The 24,768-nt window shown below is 41.9% G+C and overlaps 1 protein-coding gene and 1 pseudogene across 1 annotated transcript; both read right to left on the bottom strand.

The window, feature by feature from the left end:
• Window positions 1-1,270: 1,270 nt before the first annotated feature.
• Window positions 1,271-12,628, bottom strand: LOC102100537 (calcium/manganese antiporter SLC30A10). Its single transcript, XM_014252967.2, has 4 exons — window positions 11,001-12,628; window positions 10,478-10,561; window positions 6,859-7,095; window positions 1,271-6,142 (listed from the first exon to the last, which is right to left on the bottom strand). The coding sequence occupies exons 1-4, from the start codon at window positions 11,884-11,886 to the stop codon at window positions 5,676-5,678; spliced, it is 1,674 nt and encodes a 557-aa protein (XP_014108442.2). The 5' UTR covers window positions 11,887-12,628; the 3' UTR covers window positions 1,271-5,675.
• Window positions 12,629-13,058: 430 nt separating this feature from the next.
• LOC148184600 (calcium/manganese antiporter SLC30A10 pseudogene) lies at window positions 13,059-24,410 on the bottom strand (annotated as a pseudogene).
• Between the last annotated feature and the right edge of the window lie 358 nt (window positions 24,411-24,768).

Genomic DNA, 24,768 nt, shown 5'->3' with positions numbered 1-24,768 from the left:
AAAAGATATCCTGGGCTGCATCCAAAGCAGCGTGGCCAGCAGGTCAAAGGAGGTGATTCTCCCCCTCTACTCTGCACTAGTGAGACCTTACTTGCAGTGCTGCATCCTGCTCTGGTAACCCCAGCATAAGAAAGACACAGAGCTGTTGGAGAAACTCTGAGAAGGCCACAAAGTTGATAGGAGGACAGGACCACCTTGCCTAGGAAGACAGGCTAAGAATGTTGGGGCTGTTCATCATGGAGAAGAGAAGGTTCTGAAAAGACCTCTTAGCAGCCTTCCAGCATTTGAAGTGGGCTACAGGGAAGCCAGAGAGAGACTCTTCCTCAGAAACTGCAGTGAAAGGACAAGAAATAATAGGTACAAATCAAAAGAGGGGTAATTCAGGTTAGATATTAGGAAGAAAACCTTTACTCTGAGGGTGATTAAACACTAAATCAGGTTGCCCAAAGAGTTTAAGGATGCCTCAGCCCTGGAGTTTGAGACCAGGTTAGGTAAGGCCTTGAGCAACCTGGTTTACTGGGAGGTATCCCTGCACATGTCAGGAGGAGTAGGACTAATTAATGTTTAAGGTCTACTCCAACCCCTTAACAATCCATGAATCTATGTATAATTTTAATTTTGTTGGGAATTGCTTTAAAAATTTTTCAGTTCTGTCTTCCAAAGCACTAGTTGTCCGTCATCTACAAGCTGAGTAACACCAACCACACACAAAAGCACAGGCAATATATTGGCCAAACATGAACTGAATTTCTCATGGAACATTTATGTAGCGTCTGCCACTCAGACAGACTCACAGAACAAAAAAAAAAAACCCGAAATCCAAGCACAATGACCACGGCCACCTTATTGATTATTGTTAACTAAGTAAGTAGGGACATGAACAACTGGAGAACTGGACACAACAGGGTAGGGACCAGGTAGCAGATACCCTATATTGGTGCTAAAAACATCTGAGGGCACCTCCAGGATTGCTGCTCCAAAAACAGCTCCTAAACTTGTAATGTTAGGCCTCTTCCCATTTCTAGCATGTACATTCAGGTCATAAAACCCAGAAGTGAGAACCACAATATGCACGTTCAACTTTCTCTATGTGGCAAAATGCAAGGCAGATTGCAGAAGAAAAGCTTTTGAGTGTTCCTTTTCTTCTAAACACATACAAAACTTGCAACATTAACGGTCTCATAGGATGAGAACAAATTTCACTCACACAAAAGTCTTAAAATTATCCAGAGACACAAGCTCCATATTGCTAGCGTACATCAAGCTCAGAACAAAATTTTATTTAAAAATACACTTTATTTACAAGACATTCAAACTTAATTTTAATAAAAATATAGCTGTACCTAAAACCTTAAGTCAATTCTCACTAATGGTTAATAAAACCACAGTGAGGTTCAGCAATCATGGAAATTACATTTTGGCACATTAAATCACATAAGGAACAGAAAAACTGGAGGAAACTTTTAAGCAACACAGCTCCATAAATGTAACAATCTTACACAGTAACATCCTGACATCAAGGTATCACTGTTCAAATAAAGTATTTAACGTAGAAAGTGCTTCCACTGTACAACAGAGTAAGTAGTAGAACTTATAGGAATGTTCATAGCTTTTGAATTGTCTTTTACCAAGCTTTCCCCCAAGATGTTAAAGAATGACCAATGAACCCTCCTGATTTCATTATACCTTCCCAAGTTTTGAAATCCACTTTTCTTAAGGAGTTGATTCAGGTAGAGTGGTTATAAAGAATTTAATTATACATAAACACATGTGTTCATATCTCAGGATGACTACTTAGATAACACTTCTACACAGACCCCAGGACATGAAATAGTCTTCAGAGTAGATCACATCAAGCCACCCAAAGAACCTGGGTAGTGAACTTCAATTTGGGAAAAATTCAAGTGCTGGCATGTTCCCTTCGAGGTTCAGAATAGAAGGGAGTCTTCAGGACAGTAAGCATTATAATCAGGAATTGGAGAGGAAAAGAATAGGGACAAATAAAGAAGGTCAAAAACTGGCTTGCAATGGTAAGGTGTGACACATGGCAGAACCAGAAAGCGGGTGTATTTTAATAGAATGGAGTGCAAAAATTAAACCAGTGCATAAAAACATACTTCTAAACTATTATTGGTAGATCACCATGACCAGGCTATCAAAATCACCTTGCTTTTATTGAAGAGACAAGAAAAAACATTAAGAGGGAAAACACACACTTGCATTTTGAGTCAAGGTAAGTATTGTAAAGAAGACAAGGAAAAGGAAGTCAACAGAAAACCAACAAAACAAAGACAATACTCCTGAAAATAGTAGCAGTTTTCTTTATAATGAAGAGTAAAGGCAACATCTGCATTTAGAGGGTTTCAGAAGAAGAAAAAAATTTAAAAACAAATTGGCACTTTTGGCATGTATGAAAAGGTGACGAAGAATTGATTCCCTTTAACAAAAGGCACACGACTGATGAAGGCCAGTAAATTTCTTTTGCTTTCATTGTTGTTAACTTATCCCAGGTTTCACTTTTACTGCAGAATGATCTGGCAAGCCTAGCAGAGATTTTGTCATCATCCTACTAGGTCACATGACTGGCTACGGATCACATCTACAGGAGCTGGACAACCAGTTGAAGGTCACTCATAATTTAAGCAGATTTCCTTTCCCACCAGCAGTAATGGACAGAAGGGACAATCATTGCAAAAGAACCCAAAAACCAAGAGAGACAACCAAAGGGCAGTGCTTGGAGAGGACAGAGCGGCACAATCAACCTGCATTTGTCAGGGAGGGAAACAAAGTAATTCAGCTAAAGAGGACAGAACAGAGCGTTGATTATAGTGCAATAGACTACAAAACTGAATTTAGAATAAGCGCCCATGGGTCTGGGCTAACATGGAATTATACTGTATCTCAAAATGAGGGAAGCCTGCTTCAACAGAATTAGAAGAGATATTCCAAGAACTGAAGGGAAATAGGCCAATACAAAATACATACGGATTGGAATGAAGTCTCCCACAGAAGCAGAGAGGGGACACACCGTACAGGAGAAACATATTTTGTTACTCAAAGGAAGGCAAAGATGCTGGTCAGAAACTTTAGTTGAATACCCTGAAAGTCCCAATACAAAAAAAAAACAAAACAAAAAACCCAAAAAAAACCCACCAAGGTTCATCTCATAAATAACATAGCACTGTTGGTTTTGCTTGCTTAAGTAATAAAGCAAATTTAAAATCTGTCATTATCTGTCAAAATCTATGAAGATTTCTATAATCCCTGGTATTTTCCCATTAATTCACAGGCAGCAGTTACAGTATATTCAACTAGACAAGAGAAAATAAAGTTTAAGAATGTTATTTCATTGTATTTTCAGGTTATAACACTTTCAAATTTTTTAAAAAATACCCAGCCACGGTTTTAACACTGGAAAAAATTGTCCATTTTGACAAATGCCCCAACCTCACACCACTAGTTTTCTTTAATCCTAGAGTAAATAGTGCCATTCCAGCTTTCAACCATTTAATAAAATGTGTGTATATATATATACATATATATATATATAAAATTACCTGACTTAAGATACAAATAATTATGTATAATTATGAAAGGACTCTGTTGTTATTTTGGAAGATTTCTATTCCAGTTCTCAAAAACATGATAAATATATTTGCTATTTACATTTAAGCATCATCATAGATGAAACTAAAGAGGGAAAAAAAAGAATAGAACAAGTCTTACTTCCTGGAACATGCTTTTAAAAGACAGAGCAACTCTTACAAGGTTTCCTGATTTACATTAACTTCTGCAATAATTGCCAAGCAAGATCCTCCTGCTGCAAACAGAATCAAAGACACTGGAGGATCAATCTCTTAATTATATTAACAAATAGTTAATTTTTATGATACAAACTTACAATGAAACAGTATAAATTATCTTAATTCGTCCAAAATCTATTTAAAAGGGGTAATTATAATTCTAGAAATGTTCTATTTAGGCTGAAATCACTGCTTCAGTAAATACTACATTCCAAGCAGTAAAATATCCTGCTGAGTGTTTTAATATTCATTGAATTACTGTAATCATCTTTATTAATAAGGAGTTGACTGCTTTTAAGTCATCCTTACAAAGAGGAGGTCCTGGTATTTTCCCAGCCAAGGCTGGAAATCAATTTGCCTTTTCTGTTAAGGTGTCACTGAGGTAAAGGCACCATGATTTTACAAAGGTGTCCCTGTGAGTAAATGGATTAAATAGCCTGCCCAGGCCACACAGGACATTGAAAGGCTGCTTTTGCCAGCAAAATATATTTGGAATCTTCTAGATCTGATCTGCATACCCACTAGACTCAGTGTGGATTGAGTAGTGGGTTTCCCCTGTGGAACACACCTGACTGAAATCCAGCACTGGTGACAGGGCACATCACCTTGTTTTCCTTAGAGCACCCCTGCATACCTTCAGAAAGAGCAAGCAGCAAAAAGATAGTGAACTGCTTCACTAAATACACTTTGAGATGCACCTTTGGGCAGGGGGGAGGGCCAGGGCAGAGGGTAGGGTTCAAGGCATCAAGACCTTTAAAACCAACCAACAAAAAATGCTTGAGACTAAACCAGGAAAAAAAATCCTGGTTTAATTTTTTAAAGCTCCCCTTAAGTGATAATACTGCATACAAGACTTGAAAGGTGCCTCCTTAATGAATACAATATTAAATTATGCCTTAATAATAGAATTGCAGAATTTCAACTGTTCGTAATAAACACATTAGCTTATTTATTCAGCATGAATAATGACAGACTCAGTTTAAAAGATAATGCAATCATCCTGCACAATGATGAAATAAGACTGTGGCTCTTGGAGCCCGTGTTGTCAGGAGAAGAATAATAAGAATTTTAAAAGACTGAGTTATACAATCACAACAGTGTAAAAAATAAAAGTCAATTGTATGACTGCCTGCATTTCCATTTGCTAGAATCAGTACAGATATTAGTAGGTACTTATTTGTTTTCGTGACAAGCGGTCTATTCCTTAGCACACATCTGTGATTAGGCTGAGACTCCAGTATTACCTGTAGAGAAGCAAGACCAGCTTCTGCTCTGTCCTTAAATACAGGAGTCAATCAAGAAAATAACACAAGTCAAAATTCCTGAGTGCTTACCCTTAGACACTCTTAATTTCATTCACAAATTCCACTGGCCAGAATTGTTACTGTTAAAAATGAACTGTCCATGCAAAAATGGGGTTTCAGGATCAGTAAAGAATCTCTACTGAAGTGCTTTATAAATATACAGTACTTCAGCCCAGTACAATCATTAACTGGCCACAGGGCTTTCAAGGAACAGCTCACTCCAGCATGAAAGGCCAGAGGTTCTTTCCCAGTGCTACTGGCTGTGAACTGCAAACATCAGTGCAGACAGAGAGCGATACACCCCATCCACTCTAACAGTAGGAATTCAGCCTTAGTTTGGTAAGGAACTGGGTGAGGCTGCATCGCAAAAATCATGCAAATGCAACTGCCTTGGTGGAAATCTTAATCCTTATTTCAGGTACAAGGGGGTTTTAGGTGTATTTTGGTTTACAGCTAAAGCACAGAAATCTTTTTGCCTCACCAGCTTCAGCTACAACCACCGATGCCCCCCTTCCCAGCCAGGATTTGTTTGCTCCATGAGAGCATGACACAGAGCAGAGCGAATTGCCTAAAATCGTGTACTACCCGACTGTGATTTGTCATCGGACATGTCACAGTTTTTCACACTCTCCTCTACCACTGGGTCCTCCATAAGGATTTCAATGTCACTTTTCCTGGAACAATTGTCTTTGTGCTGTGCAGAAAAGGAGCTTTCACTTTTCTCCAGGTAGCCATTCGTTTCAGCCCGGGGGGGCTCCCTCTGGCTGCAGCACAGGTGAGAGTCACAGGCTTTTGAGATGCAGGGCGAGTTGCACAGGAGACGCGAGTTCTTGTGGTCCGCATACTCGGGCTGGATGGTCACAGAATGGACTCCTGCCTCATGGAAAACCTTCCGTATTTTGTAATCAGCATCTTGGTAGTCAGAAGGGGCTTGGCACTTGATATGAAGAGTGGCAATGTTCTTCCCACTTGCAAGCTCCCAGACATGCACCTCATGGAGGCTGCTGACCCCTGGTACATGAGCTAGTCTGTCAGCTGGAAGAGGTAAGGGAAAGGTGTTAGGGGCTTTGGTGAGCTGGCTAATTATCAGCTGTCTCACTAGGCACCCTACCCAAAAGCAGCAGCGGTAAAACTATCATTTTAGAAGATATATTCATGAAACAATGTGTCTACTCCCAGCTGCCTTCAGTTCAGCCTCCAGGTGATGAACCCATCCTCCCTCAGGCTCCCTAATGGCAATTTACCAGCTGTTCACAGAGAAAATACTACAGCATCACTTCCTCCATCAAGACCCCACATCTTCTGGTTTCTTTAAGCCCTGAGCATGAGGGAATACCAGTTTACTCCACAATTAACCAGTGTGAACAGCACCTAAGAGCTACAAAGTTAACCAACATTAATGGAAATTTCTAAGATGTTTTGAAAGCTTTTTGCAAGCAGCCACTGCAAGGCTGGAAAAGATTGTAGCTCCAAGTTGTTTCTTTCATAAATAACCCACACAAAGCACTAACAGCTCAAGACCTGGTACGTTTGATGTATTGTTGGAGTACCACATTCTCAAAATGCATGCTTTAACTAATCCAGAGAGATTTGAGTCATGTTGCTAGGACACAGGCATGTGACTTTCTCACTGTTCTTGAGAATTTAGAGCTATTATAAGTAAATAATCCAAACATGTCATTCCACAAATAACATATGCATTAAAATACACCATTAAAATTAACAGCATTTCAGCAACAAATTTGACTTACTCAATAGTTGCATATTAACACCTTTGGGGACCATCTGCAACAAAATAGTTGAGGTCTCCTTTATAAGTGGGAATGCAGAAGACAAGATGATGAACACCATAGCTATTGTCAGGCTTGGATCAATGTAGCACTGCCAATTACACGGAGCATTTCCCAGAGGACGCACATAGAAGATAGTAGCAGTAACTACCACAACCACAGATCCAAGTGCATCTCCCATAACATGCAAAAGAACACCTGAAACAAATGACACAATTTCCATTAGTGAGGTGGGTTTGATGTTTTTTGCTTTGTTTTGGGTTTTTTTCTAGGGGAGGCATTATGTTGTGTTTTTCAAGTATGTTCCACTTGACATGAAGAATGCAATATTCCAGCCATTAATATCATAAACGAAGTATTCAGTAACAGCTTTTGGAATAAACAGCAAGGGAAATACTGACTCTGAAGCACTGCTGTTTGAGTGGGATGCATTATTAAGCACGTAGGGTATGCTAGTGACTGCTGTCCAACTGCAATGCCATGGTAACACAAAATGTGCTTGCTTAAATGCATGAAGATTATTAACAGATCCTGGCACATTAAATCTAAATTAAAAAATGATGACTAAATCTATCCATTCTACCCTGGAAGTTGAGAGCTGCAGACCACCCCCAGTAACAGTTGCCTTCCCCCACCTGTTTCTGTGACACTGCTGAAATCTGAAAAATTGCCCATGTGAAATCTAAGCTGGCTGCAAATACCCTCAGACTCCAATGTTTAGATCAGACTTGATTACCAGTCAAATTAAACCTTGTTCCATCAATACTACTAGCCTTCAGACCTGCCAAAAATCAAAATCTGGTTCTAGAGTCACATGGTTTAGTGCCTGGACTACTCAGAGAAAGGCTGGGTACCTCTTTTTACATCTTATAGAGATGGTTTTATACAAAAGGCAAAAAACAAGCTCTTACAGTAACATATTTAGCTACTCTTTAAACTATCATGACCAAAGCAGTCTTCCTGCTATAGTCTTACAATAATCCAAGCAGTGCCTTTTTCTTCTTCTTACTACTTTACATAAACTTCCCTTTTCCCATCACTGCTCAAACATACTCCAGTTTTGTTAGTTTTTACTGTTCAGACTCAGATTTTATTCCAACCCATGCCTGAATTCAGAACATCTCTCTCTATATGAAGTGAATTTCTTCTTCAATACTTTTTGTTTTGGGGCTGTGAGAGAAGAAAATGAACCATCTCTTTTTAACAACCCTATCACATACGCTTTCAAGTGAGAAGATGTAAAAGACTCCCCCAAAACTCACTAAAAACACAGCAAAGAGTTTTGATGATGCTGTATACTGGATTAGCCCCAGAACTCTGCCCATGCTGCTGTTTCTTGCCAGCTCTGTACACATACCTTGATCTGTGTGAGAAATAAAGGCCACAACCTCTGGAGTTCCTCCAAATCCCTTGGGTCAGATAAGAAAGTACAAGCTCCTGGTGAGTCCAGCTCTTTCTGCTGGAGTCAGGCATGTTCTGCCCCATTTGGCAGACTACCACAGGGTTTTACTCCTCCTAACAGTGTTGCAGTGTTTCCTTTTCATTAACAAACAGTCCTGATTCAGCATGGGCTATCAGCCGTTGCACTAACAAGAGGAACAGGCAGGATGCAGTTGCATTGCCCAGGCAACAAGAGAGCACAGCTTATAAAGAACAGGAAAATGTTTCAGAAAGCCTTCTTTAGAGTTAATAAAAAACTAACTATGTCAGAATTTTGATGAATTAGTAATTGAGAATACAGAATTTGGAAAAATATTTATTTTACATTCTTAACATCATTAATACGTATATCCTGGTAATGCATCATAGAATTAGGGTCAGGCAGAAATGTATCCATTTCCCTATCAAATCCCAAAAACTATGATTATAAACTGGAAAGAAAAATGATTTTTTTCTAAATTAAGTCAATATGGTAAGACCATAGGTAGCAGTTTCCAACAGCTTGCATTCCAAAGTCTAACTGCACTACTCTGCATATGCTTAAGAAGTAAAAAGAATAATTTCACAATACAATAATGAATCCTGCCAGGCAGAATTTATGGATTCCTGTTCCTACCAGTTATAAAATCAAGGAAGCCATTCCTCTGCCGATCCATTTTGTCCAGCCATGTTTTTGGAGGCTCCAGTTCCACAAAAAAAAACCCAAAACCAAAAAAAACCCTAGTGACTCTGAAGTAAGTACAGCTTGTAACTAACTTAAAAGGAAAAGTATGTATTGAATCAGAATTTCAAAGACACATATCTTTATGACTACAGACTCAAGGAATACTTATAAAGACAATAAAAACAGATTTTGCAAAGGTGATGTACTAAAGTAACACTTAAAAATTTCTTTTTAAAAATCAAAGATGACACATATCTTAAAATACCTGTCACAATTCTTTATCCTTCCAACATTTTTGAAAGCTTCCAGCATTTTTATCCCTAAGCACTATAGTTCAGGCAAGCAAGGCCTTCTCTAAAGTAGTAGGTTCCTTACTCTTCTCTCCTCCATCCCTGAATGTGAAAGTTTGCTTATCTTGCTCCAATAACCTTGCCACTATAATGCCATAATGTCCAGTGACACCAGCTTCTAGACATTCGAGCAAGTGTTGTGGCTCTAGCCCATGGTTTGATCTTCCAAAGCATCTTCCCTTACAGATGCATTTGTGTAGCTCTGCAAACACTTTTGAAAGATGGACACACACCATAAAACCCCAGCCCTGACCACCACATTTACCTCTCAAGCTGAATTCATGCAAAGCAAACTCACACAACCTTTGGGGAATATCAGTTGCTGATCAGTGATGGTAAGAAACCTGAAACTACTGTTCTAATTGAGGTTTCTGACAGTCCTTTCCTTGGGGACAAACTCTATATTTCATATCTTCAAAGACATTTGCTTTTGGCTCTGCTCAGAGTAGGTACATAAATGTGCATGCATAGAAACACCTACACAGACAAGGAGAGACACGTGGGTAATTTATTCCTAGGAGTAGCTTTATGTTTCACTCCACAGATTCCCAGAGGCCTGCCAAATTACAACATGGGAAGGGCCAATCCTCTCACACACTCTCACAGGGATGGGTTCACACCTGCAAAAACACCATGCTTGAAGCACCAGTTTCAGAATCTTTTTCCTTATGCTGACAACAGAAAGTTATCAACCTTGAGATTTAGAAGGATTTCTGTTTACTGCCTAAAAGCATTTTAAGGTTGAAAACTGCTCAACTACTACATCAGTGACACTCAAAGATGCACCTCATATCTACCTGTGTCACCTTCCTGTAAAGCCTCTAATGACTTAGCCTAGTGCAACAGGGTTTGTGTCCTTTCCAAATGTTCAGCGGCACTCTTCTAAGAATAAAATTCAAAATGTGAGCACACTCAAAGCTGAATCAGCATGACAGTATCTTGTCTTCTGCTATTCCATACAATCAAAACCTTTCTGCTAGGCATAACTGGGTCCAATTACGTAGAAGAGTACTGGGCTTCTCCTCCCTTTCTTATCAATATTTGTGGGTGTGTTTGTAAATCTGAAATAGAAACCACAAATTGTTTGAAATTAATTTAACATTAGCAATATACACCTTTGCCATACCTCTGATGTTCAAGGCTTCAGACTTTTTCTCTTTTTTCTTCTCAGACCCCACTTCAGGGCTCTTTTGGTCGTTTGGTGAATCACCTGCATTCAAAGAAGAAACGCTGTGTTGTGTATAAGTTCTACAAACAGAAAAAACATCGACCTTCTCAAAACCAACTCACTTCAAAGATGACAAGAAGAACAAAACCAAACCAAAACATTTCCCATGCAGCTCCCTGGGGAACGCCTCCTTCCCCCATCCCAAGGGTACGCCCAGCAGCCCGGGGTAAAGTACAAGGTGAAAGAGGAGGCGGGTGCCTGCGTGAGCTTAGTGAAACCCCCGGGGCCCACTGGTGGCCTTGGGGCTCTGAGAGGGCCCAAAGGATTGGGCCAACAGCTCGGCGGGTCCCGAGGGAAAACGAGAGGGAGAGAGGGCACGGGGAAGGGTGCGGGGCGGGTGAGAGGGATGCTGAAGGGAGGGAGGGGTGGGGAGAAATGCGGGACAAGAGGGGAAGGCAGCCGAAGTGCAGCCGAAAGGCACCTGCTTCATCCTCCTGGCCGTTCGGGGTGCCACCGGGCGCGTCCCGCAGCGCGGCGGCCGCGGGCGGAGGGGGGGACGGGCGGCGGCCGCGGCAGCAGGCGCCCCAGTCCTGGAAGACGAGGAGCCCCACGACGTTGACGGCGAGGCCGAGGGTGCCGACGATGAGCACCAGCTGGGCGTCGTCTATGGGCTCGGGCCGGGCGAGGCGGAGGACGGAGTCCACGAGGATGGTGAAGCAGAGGGCGGTGAGGAAGACGGCGTTGCTGAGCGCTCCCACCGCCTCGGCGCGGCTGTAGCCGTAGGTGGCGCGGGGACCGCGGCGGCTGCGGCGGGCGATGCGCCCGGTGGAGAGCCCCACGCAGAGGGAGATGAGGTCCGAGAGCATGTTGAAGGAGTCGGACACCAGGGCGATGGAGTTGCCCAGGTATCCGGACACCAGCTCGGCCACGAAGAAGCCGGCGGTGAGCACCAGCATGAAGATGAGGCGGCACGTCTTGCCCGAGTACCGCCCCATGGCGGCCGTGCGCTGCCGGCCGGTAACGCTCCGCCGCCCGCAATAAGTGCGGCCCGCCCGGCCCGGCCCGCACCGCCCCAGGGCACCGCCCCGCACCGCCCCGGGCACCGCCACGGCGAGACACACCAAGTCAAGCAAACCCGGAATAAAGAGGAGATAGGTGGGCCGCAGGGAGGCGCGGAGCCGGAACGGCGGCGGGGGAAGGGCCCCCGCGGGCAGGCAGAGATACCCAAGGCTGTCCTGCCTGAGCTCCTGCCACCCCGAGACGGTGAAGTTACAGCGACGGAGCCAATAATTACGGACCTTTGGTGCTTTATCGGGGACGAAAGTGCCAAACCAAAGGACAGAGTGCCATCTACTGAGCCAGTTCATTTCTAGCCAGCAGCCTTTAAAAAGGTGTGTCAAAAAGCCAGGCGAATCCTGGGCTGCATCCAAAGCCGCTTGGCCAGGAGGTTGAAGGTGATTCTCCTCTCCTCTGCTCTGCTGAGAGCCCGCCTGCAGTGCTGCACCCAGACCTGGTGACCTCAACAAAAGAAGGACACGGAGCTGCTGGAGCAAGTCCAGAGGAGGCCACAAAGGGGCTGAGGCACCTCACCTGTGAAGACAGGCTGAGAATGCTGGGGCTGTTCATTGCAGAGGAGGTTGTGGAGAGGCTTCATAGCAACCTTCCAGTAACTGAAGTGGAGCTACAGGGAAGCTAGAGAGGAACCCTTCATCAGGAATGGTAGTTATAGAACAAGGAATAATGGTTACAAATTATAGAGGCAAATTTAGGGGGGTAAGATACTGGCACAAGTTGCCCAGGGAGACTGTGGATGCCCCAGGCCTGTCAGTGTTCAAGGCCAGGCTGGATGGGGCTTTGGCCAACCTGGTCCATTGAGACCCCCATGGGCAGGGGGTTGGAACTTTGATCTTTAAGGTCCATTCCAACCTTAACATTTTATGACTCTATGAAAATAGTACCTTAGTGTTCACAAATCTATCACTATCCTGCAAGAAAAATAATTGCATGCACTTTTTAACCTACAGGATAGTCTACAAGAATCATGATAAGGTAGTAAACCTCCATCTTTTATTTGTAGATGTTTTGTTGCTGTTGTTCTTATGACAGTTTGTGCAAAAATAACAACCCTGCTCACAAATGGAAGAAGGACAGAGCTGGACTACTAATACATAATTTCAAATTAAAAAACTAAAGGATGTGCTGTGAAATCAAGTAATCCTCAACTACGGGGTTCTCAGTATCCGAACTGGGCCCAAAAATAATAAATAAAATATGTAAGACCTAGAGAACATAATGTCCTTGAAATGTTATCCTGTGACAGTTTGGAGTGTTTCAGCTATACCAGAGGCAGACCAGTGCTGAGGTACCACTTCAGCAGCTACAATTCACACTGAAGTGCCACATCACGCATTTCATCACACTTGACAAAGCACTCATTTCTGTCAGGTCTGAAACCAGCATTTATCTTGTCCCACATACCCAAGGCAGTGTTCTCTACAACCAGAAATTCCTTTAGAACTTCAGGAATTTCCTCTTTGTTCTAACTCTGAAGAATTGCATTGTCACTGCTGTTGATTGAGTTGAGCCCCTGCTTGAAGACATCTTTTAAATGAGGCCTCTCCATTTCACCTAATTCTGTGCACAGAACCCAAGACATGTGTTAACCTCTGGAGTGGACTTGAGCAGCCTTTCAGGGGATAGTCTCCCCTGCAAAGAATTATCACACAACTCCCAGTTAAGCAGAGATTCACACATTCAATATCCTGCAATACGCAAATTAACAAATGCATAAAAATAAATCTATTGAAATGAACCATACCATAAAAATAAACAAAATTGTGGGAGAGGATAGAATAAATTACATCAACACACAATTCAGCTCCAGAATTGCAACTACCGACATAGGATAAGAGATGTTTAATGTCTGTGCCAAATCAAAAGCACATAGGTAGAACAATAAGAAGAAAAATCTGAGTTATAGAAAGTTAAATAGATATACATTTTAAACAGACTACATCTTCTTTACTATATAATTAAGGATAGAAAACTCTGCCTCTGGCACTTCACAAAAAAAAAAATAAAAAATAATAATAAAAAAAAAAGACAGCTCTCTGAAGCCCAGCTAATTGCACCTTCATAGAACTGAAAGGAATTTCCACTGGCTTTAATTTTAGGAAGACATAATACAAGTATCTGAAACATCATTAATCCTCCTGTGAAAAATATACATCAATCTTCTTTGAAAAAAAAAAAAAAGAAGTTTCATAGCCCTGAACTCACTTCAAAACATAAAAATATCACAGTTATCTTGAAGAAATAGTGTTAAAAATATTGTTTTCAGCAAATAAGGCTCTGACTAAGTCCTCTGACATGGAGCACAATTACACCTGACTCTCTGAAGGTGTCAGAAACTCAATGTGTTCAGAGCCTCAGCTCTGACACTGGATCTGCTGATCCACTGATTATTCCTTCTGTCAAGCTCACACATCTCCATCTGCTTGTCACGGCACAGCCACACACTGACACAAGAGCAGAGCGGTGTCTGCTGGGTCAGATCACAGATCCGTGTCTGGACTACTTCCAGTTCTCATCTACACCTTTGGGACACGAGGGAACCAAACCTGCACAGTCTTCAAAAGGCAGGGCAGATACAGAGGAACAGGAGATACACAGATACACTAGCACAGAGGAACAACGAAAATCCTGACTGTCTCCTTTGTCTGTGTGGTCTCACATTTGATTCACTTTTCTGTTCTGAACATTTAGCACATTTTTATGGAACTAATCACTCACTCCTGCTTTCTGCTTTCTCATCTTCTGTCACAATTTAAACCCAGCTGGCATCTCTGCCTGCCACTCAGCAGCTTGGTCTCCCCCACCCCAGGGGGATGGGGAGAAGAATCAGGAAAAAAAAAATTAAAAAACCTTATGGGTTGAGATAAGAACAGTTCAATATTCTAAACAAAGTAAAAACAAATTCAGAAAAAAAAAACAAACCAAAAATAAGCCAAAAAAACAAGTGATGCACGAACAGTTGCTCACCATCCTGTCCACCCTCTGACCAATGTCCAGCTGTGATCAATGACTTCTGACCAACTTCTCTTAACTTATGTTCTGAGAATGACTCTGCTGTATGGAATACCCCTTTGACCAATTCAGGTCCTGCCTGTTCTGGCTGTGCTCCTTCTCAGCTTCTTGGGCAGCTCCTCGCTGGCAGAGCACGGAAAACTGAAATTCTTTGACTTAGAGTAAGCGCCACTCATCAACAACTAAAACACCAGAGTGCTAGCAGTTCTTTTCTTATGCTGAATCCAAAATACAGTTCTGTACCAGTTTCTATGAAGAAAATGAACTATCCCAGCCAAAACCAGGACATCTTCTGACCAGGTCTTCATCTATGCAAGGACTTTTGCACTATGGCTGCTTAAAATCCTCCTCAAAATCCAAGCTTTTGCTCTTCTCATTATGCATTCCTGTCCCTCTTCATCCAGGTGCCACATTCGTTTCAAGACAAAAGACACCTAAAACTGCCAGGTGAGTAAAGTTACCCTAATCATTCTCATTCAATAAGTTGTTGCTTTCAATAACAATAATAATTAATTCAGGTGAATATCCAGAATAAAGTGTGTGTTATCCCTGCAGCTCTTTTGCACCTTGACTTCCTTCCACACAGTCCAAAAGAAAGCCATGATCATGAACATAGGAGTCACTGACCCCATTACCAGTGTTTTAACTCAGGCTCTTCCCACTTTCTGGCACTTCCATTCTACAAGCACCAATCCCCCTGCAGTATCAGAACATTTGGTCTCAAACCCTTTTAGAAAGGAACCTTGTGTATGATTGCTCTGCAGTGTGCTTGGCATCCGCCTGTGTTTCACACTGACTGGACATTCAACAGCAGAATGTTATGATTTCCCTTGGTCATCCAGTCCTGAGATGGCCTGAACAAGCTACATATTATTAAACTAAGAAGAGGCTTAAATATCCCAGGCTCTCCATTTCTGACTATGCTGAGTTGGAACAAGTTCTTAGGAGGTACAGAAAAGGTTGTCCAGCACCTCAGTTTTCTGAATGATTTGCCAACTTTACTTTCAGCTACAATGCTGCTAGAAAAGCTGCGGTTTCCTCATCCTAACCAGGAACAGAAATTAGAAAAATTCTTCAGAAGTACTAAAATTATCAGAAACAAGAAAACTTCCCTCCTGAACCCCAAAGATGCAAAGCTGTAACCTTCAAGATCTCTGTGTACCAAGCTTTCAAAGTACTCAGCAAAGCAATTTTTAACACTTAGCCATGGGCAGCCAAGAGGCTGTCCCCACTTGTGGCCATAAGGGGATGCTTAGGTAAGAGTAAAGCAGGGTAAGTATATATTATACTTTCCCTTAATACTCTCTTATTCTTCAAGTATTTTCAGCCCAAGTGAGTTTCTGAACTAGATATCTGTATCTAGTAGCCCTCAATGGATTTTTCTTTCATGTCCTAGTCCAGCCTCTCGCTCAGCAATGCAGACTTCAGCATTGGAAAAAAGCTCCACACATCACCTCTCATGGTGTGAAGAAACATAGGATAATTAGTTTGGAACCTCCCTGCCACAGGAAGAGACATGGACAGGTTGCTCAAAGCCCCATCCAACCTGCTCAGGAGCACTTCCAAGGATGGGGCATCCACAGTTTCTCTGGGTAATGTATTCCAGTGCCTCACCACCCTCAGAGTAAAGAATACCTTCCTAATATCTAATCTAAACCTACCCTCTGCCAGTTTGAAGCCATTCCCCCTTGTCCTGACTTGTAAAAAGTCCATCTCCTGCTCTCTTGTGGGCTCCTTTAGATAATGGAAGGTGCTTTAAGGTCTCCCCAGAGCCTTCCCTTCTCCAGGCTGAACAACCTCAGTTCTCTCAGCCCATTGCCTTTCTTCTCCTTGTTTTGAATCTGAATCCTGCTAGTTTCACTTAACATGTTCTTGTTTCAGAAGACAGGACAAACATTCAATGGTTACTGACTTGCCCTGTGCCACTCTTGGTTTTGCAGGGTTTTGCCACATCCTCCTTATTAATTTCCAAGGTGGTAGGTAAAAATGTACTTCATTCCTTCCACAGAAGCCATCACCAGACTTTGAAAGTAGGGTATCTCTGTAATTATGAAATATGGCAACAATAACAGCAGTAATGGTGGGAATTTTCTTCTACTGCTGAATGAAAACAAGGTCACTCATAGTCTTGTGCTTCTGTAGAATTTGGATAGCAAAAAGAATCATGAAAGTAAGGAAGTATTAGCATTAACATTAAGAGAGATCTCTTTCCATTCTGCTTATCAAAGTCCTGTCAGACTTAACTTTTCAACCCATCATAAAAATTATTTACAAAAGACATTTCAGGAATGACCTGGAAGAAACTAGAGAATAAAAGAAGCCAATGCCCAGACACTGCTCTACAAATTGAAGGAGTTATGCTTCTTTAAGGCTGTGGGGAGGAAAATATCACATTTGTACTAAAAAGCTGAGGCTGATCCTGGGCACGTGACATTTAAAGGCAGCATCCCTAGCCTGAAACTAAGTGGACTAGTCCTAGGTGGACTTTAAATTTCATTCCAAGAAGACCTGGTGACAGCCTTGACTGTGAAGCTTATCAAGTTTGTTTCTCTAAATTAGGAATTATCGACCAAATTAATAGCAAATCTAAATGGAAACCATGTGGTTGGCTTCTGCCACAGATAAATTCAACCACAAAATGAAGAACAAAATAAACACCTGACAACAGACCTAGTTGTAGAAGGTAGTTTGTTCCTCATTTCTTGCTCATTTTATTTGTATCTCCCTCTCACACCTGGAAGAGGAAGATGGGGTTTCTCAGCGTAGACTGAAAGGTGGAATGGCTGGCAAGTCACTAGGTCTGCATCAATCCAGGGAGCAGAAGCCTAGACTGGCAAGACTTCAGTAGTGTGGGGAAAAGTTTTATCAGTGTCCTTGGCAGAATACAGAGGTGAATGTTCCTGGATTTTTAATCACAGCTGTGACTCTTCATGACAGTCCTGAAACTGTCCTGGGGAGAAACCCTGTACTGGTGTTTGGCCTGAGGATGTATTTTTCACACTGTCCAACATTTCACTTGAATATACTGGTGGGTCAATCTGAAATGATGAGACTTTGGGATTATTTAATTCCTAGGCTGGAATGTCTCTGTTATATTTTTTCTTATTTTAAGATGGTTGTTCAGTGTTTTCTGTTAAATATCACCATTCTCTGCACTTAATACCCAGCATAAAAAACTTTTTGCATACTTTAGGACATATCCAGTCAGTCTCTGCTCTATCACCTCAATAAAGTTTCCCAAAACATTTCAAATACTTCACTTGTTTAAAAAGTGTAGTTCTGTTACGTTTCTCATATAAATGTACATGTGTGTATATTTATATCTACATATGACCTTTTCCAGGTAGCATGGCACATTGCAAGAACATGAAGATGAGAAAACCACTCATCACTGTAAATTGCATTGAGTCCTACTGCAAAAGCTTAATTTTCTATATCAGCAGCATTTATAGACTGAAACTGATACCAGACTTATGCCTGTGTCAAACTGTCTGCAGAATGTCCAAATAAAGCAATTGCAGTTAATGTATAAAACATGTCAGCCTTCAAAACTCTATTGTATTGAAACAATTTATGACTTCGAACTCAGTCATCTTAGAGTCCTTTTATTTCCTTACAGCTCACCCCAGATATATCACTCCTGTGATGTAACTCAGAGTCTGTCCATGCCCTTACTAAGAAATTGGTTCAAGGTTGAAAGTGAATGTAGGCACCCAAAGTTCAGCAGTGCTAGCACTGTTGGAATCTAGGTTCAGAGAGTTTAATATCACCTTTATGGTGTTGCATAAAACATCCAGGGATGCTTTGCTTGCTTTACCCAAAGCCTTCACTTTTTCATTCTACACTTTCCATTCTGGACACAACATAGCCCTAAAACATTTCATTTTACTCACTTTGATGCACGTTTTTCTCATTGACAACTAATCCTCAGATTCTCTTCTTAAGTTTCTTTGAAGAGTACCCAAAATTCTGAAGGAAATTTAGTGAAGAACATTGCTAAATAAACTTTCACAGTGTGTTGCCTTTTCTTTTTTAGAAGACTTTGTTTTAGAGCTCCACTGAATATAAATTAACACAAATCTGGTTACCTTTGCAGTGGCTGCTCAGAAAAGCTTGGGAAAATTTTGGTGAGCACTATTTGCCACACTATTAAACTAAAGATGATCTTCAGATAAATATGTGTCCAGTCTTAGGCATTTGATAAACACTTAAAAATATTTTGAGAGTGTCCTTTGGCCATTTTATTCCATTTGAGAGGACTACATCCAGCAAAGCCATAAAATCTAAATATTTTGTTACAGTAGGCTCTGTTTACCTGCACGCCAACACATTAACACCTCTGGGATTTATGGAAATAAATGCATAAAGAATACATTATTTCATTTATGCATAACATAAATTTAGGAGTTGGATGTCACAGTGCACTACAGAGACAACATAAATCCTGTGGAAGAGGATGCACTGTGTGACAGAACTGTCTTTTGGCAAATTCTGATGCTGTGCATTCTGCAATCATCTGTATGAATGCAGCCAGGGGATGAATTGGCATGAAGGGTTTCCTGAAGGCTTTCAGGGAAAAATAAAATCAACCTCATGAAAATACACTCAAAAGAGAGGAAGCACAGAATGATGCTGATCTTGAGGAAAGGATTTTAGGCTTTTCAGGTGTGAAAAGCAAAGCCAAAGAACAAAGAGGTTTGTTGTTACAGGTGTTGCTTCTAATTCCTTTGAAGGTGTCTAAGTCACCATCACCAGGCAAAGCCTGTCACACTTTCAGCAGTGCATTTGAGAAAGAAAGTTATTCTAAAGAGGGAGCTTACTTTGCTCTTTTAAATGGGTTTAAATTAAGTCATCATGAAATTCTTCAGACTGACAACCTAAGAAACTGAAATCCTTTTCCCTGGAAATTTAATTCCCAGGCCATTTTTGCCACCTGCAGTATGCATTTTTGCAACCATTGAATCAGAGAGCACAGCTACAAGTACAATTGTTCTTTGATACCTGCACATTTTAGCTTGCCAGGTCACCACTGGGAAGGTCTGTGACATCAAGATACAGATTAAGCAGCTATTTATTCACTTATTTTGTTCTATAAATGTTCTCATTTCGCCTGTGATCAGCATGTTTGCACCAACAGATGTGAATATTTAGTTCAGCAACGAATCCTTCCCAAATCACCCAGCCAGTAAAGGTGAGTGCCTCTCTTCATTCACACATCTGTCCCCAAATCTTTCCTGCTTACAAAGCCTGGAAAAAAGATTTACCTCACAGCAAGCCTCAGAATAAACAAACTCACTCTGCATAGGCCTGGAAGGAGAAAAGAAGGGATGTTTTCCGTTTATGTGACTGCTAGCTTACTTTCCAGCTCTTATCTGAGAGGCAGGCTGCTGGTGCACACTGAAAGAGGAAACTCAAGATCCAGCAGTGATGCCACACTTAAAGCTCACATACCTGCTAAATTGCACAAATAGGGACATTAAAAGCAAAAGGCACTTGGCTGCTAACACAGAACATGTTTTATTTAATGAGTTATGCAAAGGCCATGAGGTCTCTCATGAGAAGATGAGAGCTGTTTCTCCCAGTCTGAGAGATTTTGTGAGTGGCTCAGTGTCAGGTGGGTTAGGCTGGGTGACATCTTTATTTCCTACTTCCCTCCCCACCTCCCTGTACAGATCACAAGGTAACAGAACAAATGTTTTCTCCAGGTTAAACCTTTATTCATTTTCTCAAGACAAACAAGAGAGAATTACTATGATCAGACTAATATGGTGTTTTTCAAACTGTGATTCCTGTAACAGTTTAAAACTGTGTATAAATGAGTAGAAGAGACAATTGCACTGACCTAGACAGACTAATTGTGTCTCTGTGTGCAGTAAAACAGGCTTCTGTATTTTTATGACAGATTGTAAGGTGTATGGCCAGTATTAAAATTGTCTGGTATTTATTATGAGAGCATGATGGGGTTTTTTTTTTTCATCTGTTTGTTACTCAGTCACGTTCTTCATCTTTGTGCCAGAACTTTCTGCATAAGATACAAGACCTCAAAAGTGTCAGAAAACCCTAGCTGAAGGTGCTGTTGGTTGTCCAACAGCAACAGCAAGTCTTCTGTGAATTTCAGTTTCTGGGAAAAGCTTTAATATTTCTGTGTTTTAACAAGTATTTCCTGGATTTTAAGCCAAAGCACCAATTAGTCCATGATGCCCTTTGCCATGGGTGGTCCAGCTGGCTCAAGCTCCCCTACACAGCACTTCCTTTAGAGGGTATAGAAATATTTTTATACCTGTAGTAGCTGGTCTGGGCCAGCATCAAAAGAAAGAACAGGGGCATAGGGGCAGGTCCTCCCTGTTCTCTTGCTGACCTCTACTCTTAGTCCTGACTTGGTGTGGGGAACTGCACTTGTCTGAATCAAGTGCAAGGATGGACCTAGAGGACAGAGAGACCTTAATTCAACCTGGTGGGAAGAGAGAGGTGTTTACAGCTGGGTAGCTGTAATTTGAACAACTGAGAGAGAGAGGCAAAGGGGAATGGCAGCAGAAGAAGACTTAGGGGGTAGGACACAGAGCAGAAGGGTAACAAAAAACAGAAAAATGAAGGGTGAGGAATTGAAGAGTTAGGAGTGAGAAGCAAAACAAACCTAGAAAATGGGAGAAGGAGGAATATGGATCTGTCTGGGTAAGGAAGGATGGTAACTTGGAAAAAATAAATTTATACTTGCTCAACAAGAATATTCACAGTAAGATGAGCACTTGGGCAGTGGATGTTGCAATGAGTTAAATGAGGGGTACAGCTGTAGAGAAAGGGAAACCACGGAGAGCTGAGTTGATACCTGTAAACAACACCTCCCTCAGAGTCCACTGGGCTCATTACAGACACATCTCACTCTGCCCCTGCTGTCAGCAGCATCCAGGAAACCCACCAGCTAATTTTTCCATCCCTGATGGCAGGCCTTGCAACAGAGGAATGAGATGAGCTGCTGCCTGTGGTGATGAATTGTGGCACTAATCCACACAGAAGAATTTGCTTCAGTGGATTCAGATGCTCTCATTGCCCTCAGCACACACAGTTCAGCACCAGAGCATGGACCTGCTCTCCTCAATTTTTGCTTTGGTTTTTTCAAAGTGGTGCAAACAAAAGAGAAGAGGGTGGTTTAAATCCATTCCCTACCTGGGGAACAGAGATGTGAAGGCAATTGTCCCCTTTCCCTAGAAAGCTTAAGAGGTAGAGAGCTACTCTACAAACCTTTACCTTCCAGCAATCCATCACTGGTGTCAGGAACCTGCCCAGGTGTCTCCAAAGGTGTTGCCTGTGGACAGCTGGAGAGCACCAGCACCATGTCCATCTGCTTGAATTTCTGCTAGTGGTGCTGACACACTGAAAAGTTCACCTTGCCTCCCAGCTCCAGAAAGAGCATATTTTCCTCATATGCAAGATGACAAGAGGCAGAGAGATGGAAACCCTCTTTTTTCATGGTTTTTAATATATCCTTAAAATATATGTAAAACTTACAAGTATACTTTTCAGACTACAGCTATCTGTTCTTTCTTTTGAAAGAAATGTAATAGAAATCCCACTCAGGTTGAATATAGAGAGGCTTAGAGGAAATAAATGTGAAATTTTACCCAAGTGGGAATTGCAAAATTAAGTCCAGAAGAAAAGAACATTCCCTCTACTGTATAAAAGAGCATTATCTTGACTGCAGGCACTATTGGAAGCAGAGAAGTTTCACTGTACCAGAAACAGGGAGGCAAAACCACCAGCAAATCTACACACTATATTTATGGGATAGTACAAAATTCACCCCTGGCTCATGCAACTTAAATTCAGTTGAAAACAAAGTCGAGTTGCCAGGTCTTTGGACATGAGTCTATTGGAGGGAGAGGAATGGCTGTGTTGTGCCAGAAAGTCATTAGGTACAGGATCCTGGAAATTGTCAGATCAGCATTTAGCTACACAATTGTCATTAATTTTAGTTAATTCCTTTGTAAGTGTTGATGTGTTCCTCCCCCCCGACTTCACTCGGAAACACAATTTCAGAAGCTGCCACCCGAGAAATCATCGTAAATAGAGACATTGTCAGGAGTTGCTGACAGTTCCCAGCACAAAAGCCAATCAAATCCCCCAGAAAATTACCTGTCACCAGAAATTTAGACTAAGAGCAGCTTCAGTTTTAAACAGGGAGGCATATAAACAAGCAGCCACCAAAATCAGTTATGCATCTGGCCTTAATGTCAAACTGCAACTAAGTTAAAGCTTCAATATGATCTGGAGATGCCTTTAATAATGAACAGAAATATTTTCCAATTTAAAAGTCCATCAGAAAATACATTAAACACTATAACAGAAACTAACAAAACTTTAATTTTTAGTTCCAAAGCCCTGTCCAGCCTGAAAGTCAAACACCAGACTTACCTCACCTAGAGCAGTACGTAACAGCAGCTGCTTTTTCAGACAGGCTCTCAGCTTTCCCCCCAGCACATTCAGTTAACACTTTGCAAGTATCTGGCTCCTATCTCAACTGAAATGTTTCTAGTTTTAAGAAATGCATTTGTATGTGTGTATAAAAACATTCAGAGAGAGAAAAAGGCTTCACATGTATCTTACATCAAATGAAGAGAGTTTCTCCAGGAATAAAAAAATCAGTCCCCATCTCTCCTCCCAGATGTAGAAATTTTAAAATACTATGCTAAGAAAAATAATGTGAAAGGTAAAAACTCTATGCACTGAAGAGAACCTCCTGCAGAATGTTTCTGTGCTCAAGTATGCCCGTTTCTCCTCTGCATGCTCTCCCAAGCACGAGTTAACAAACATTAAAGAATCCTCGGCACTGTAGTCACAGGTTTTTTCAGTCAAATATTTTCACAACATATTCCCAAATCAAGAAAGGGTGAGACTCTCCTTTTGCCCTTACCAATTCTTTTGTCTCCTGCAAACAGTGAAGATAACCTGCTCTAAAGATAACCACGTCTCTGATAAAAATTACAGCAGAATTACTCAAATATTGAGAGGTGGAGATTGGGGATGACTGGTATTTCAGGATTAGGTATTTCGTAGCAAGTAGCTCCTTAGGATGGTAGCACACTTAGTCCTGTTTTTGGCCAGCCAGTGGTTTAGGGAGGAAATTTCCCTTGCAGATCACTGTGTGCTTTTGGAAATACAACACTTAAAATGCTTGGCAGTTACTGATAAACATCTGTGGCCATAGCTGGAAACATGCACGGGCTCAGGCATAAAATCCATCACCCTTGCTGACAAAAGAGTGAAGAAAACTACATTTCCTTGCCCATGCCAGAGAAGCAGTAAAAAGTGTCTATAACCAAGCAGAGGTGCAGAGGGGCAGAGCAGCCACATGAGGTTATTTACCTGTTTCGGTGTCTCTGGGGGGTGCACGGCAATAGCAGCACTCCATGAAGATAACGTAGTTCAACAGGTTGAAGAACAGACCTGCAACCCCAATAATGAGGACGAGCAGCGCTTTCTCAGTCTTCTGAGGGTTGATGAACCTCTTGACAGCCTCCACGAAGATGCTGAACGTCAGCGCGGTGGCAAAGACAGAGTTGCCAAAAGCCCCCAGCACGTCTGCCCGGCTGAAGCCGAAGGTGCTGGCCTTGTGCCACCTGACACGGCTGAAGCGGACGCCGAACAGCCCGATGATCATGGACACCAAGTGGGAGAGAACGGCGAAGGCGTCTGAGGCCAAGGAGAGAGAATTGCCCACGTAGGCAACCGAGATCTCAATGGCGAAAATGGCGAGGCTCAGCACGCACATGAGGACGAGGCGGCTGCTGCGGCCCGAGTAGCGGCCCATTCCTGCGGCTCCCTGCTCCTCGCTCCCGGGATCTGCGGAGACAGCGAGGAGCAGCTCCCTGCCCGCGATCCTGCCCTTCAGCTGTCACTACTGCTCACATGTGGGAGCCACTTTTATAGGAAGCAGTAAAACAATAAATCAGTTTAAAGGGCAGTTCAGCGAGATTTGCCATGTGAAGACACTGTGAGGGCTCCAGTCCTGCAGGTGTCCCACCCTCAGGAGGCATTTTTTCCCACAAAACACACAAAAATAAACTGAGGAAGACTACTGGGAGCAGCAGCACTTGCTACTCAGTGTCCTAAAAAACTGAATAAAGCCCAGAAAGGAGAGCGTAAGAAGGCTGCTCAGAATTTTAAGT

The sequence above is a fragment of the Pseudopodoces humilis genome, chromosome 3 (genome assembly GCF_049639895.1).
Source record: "Pseudopodoces humilis isolate 2021_Gansu_Grassland_sample_001 chromosome 3, ASM4963989v1, whole genome shotgun sequence".
NCBI lineage: Eukaryota > Metazoa > Chordata > Aves > Passeriformes > Paridae > Pseudopodoces > Pseudopodoces humilis.
Note: the sequence above shows the minus strand (reverse complement) of the source record. Positions and strands in the feature narration are given on the sequence as shown.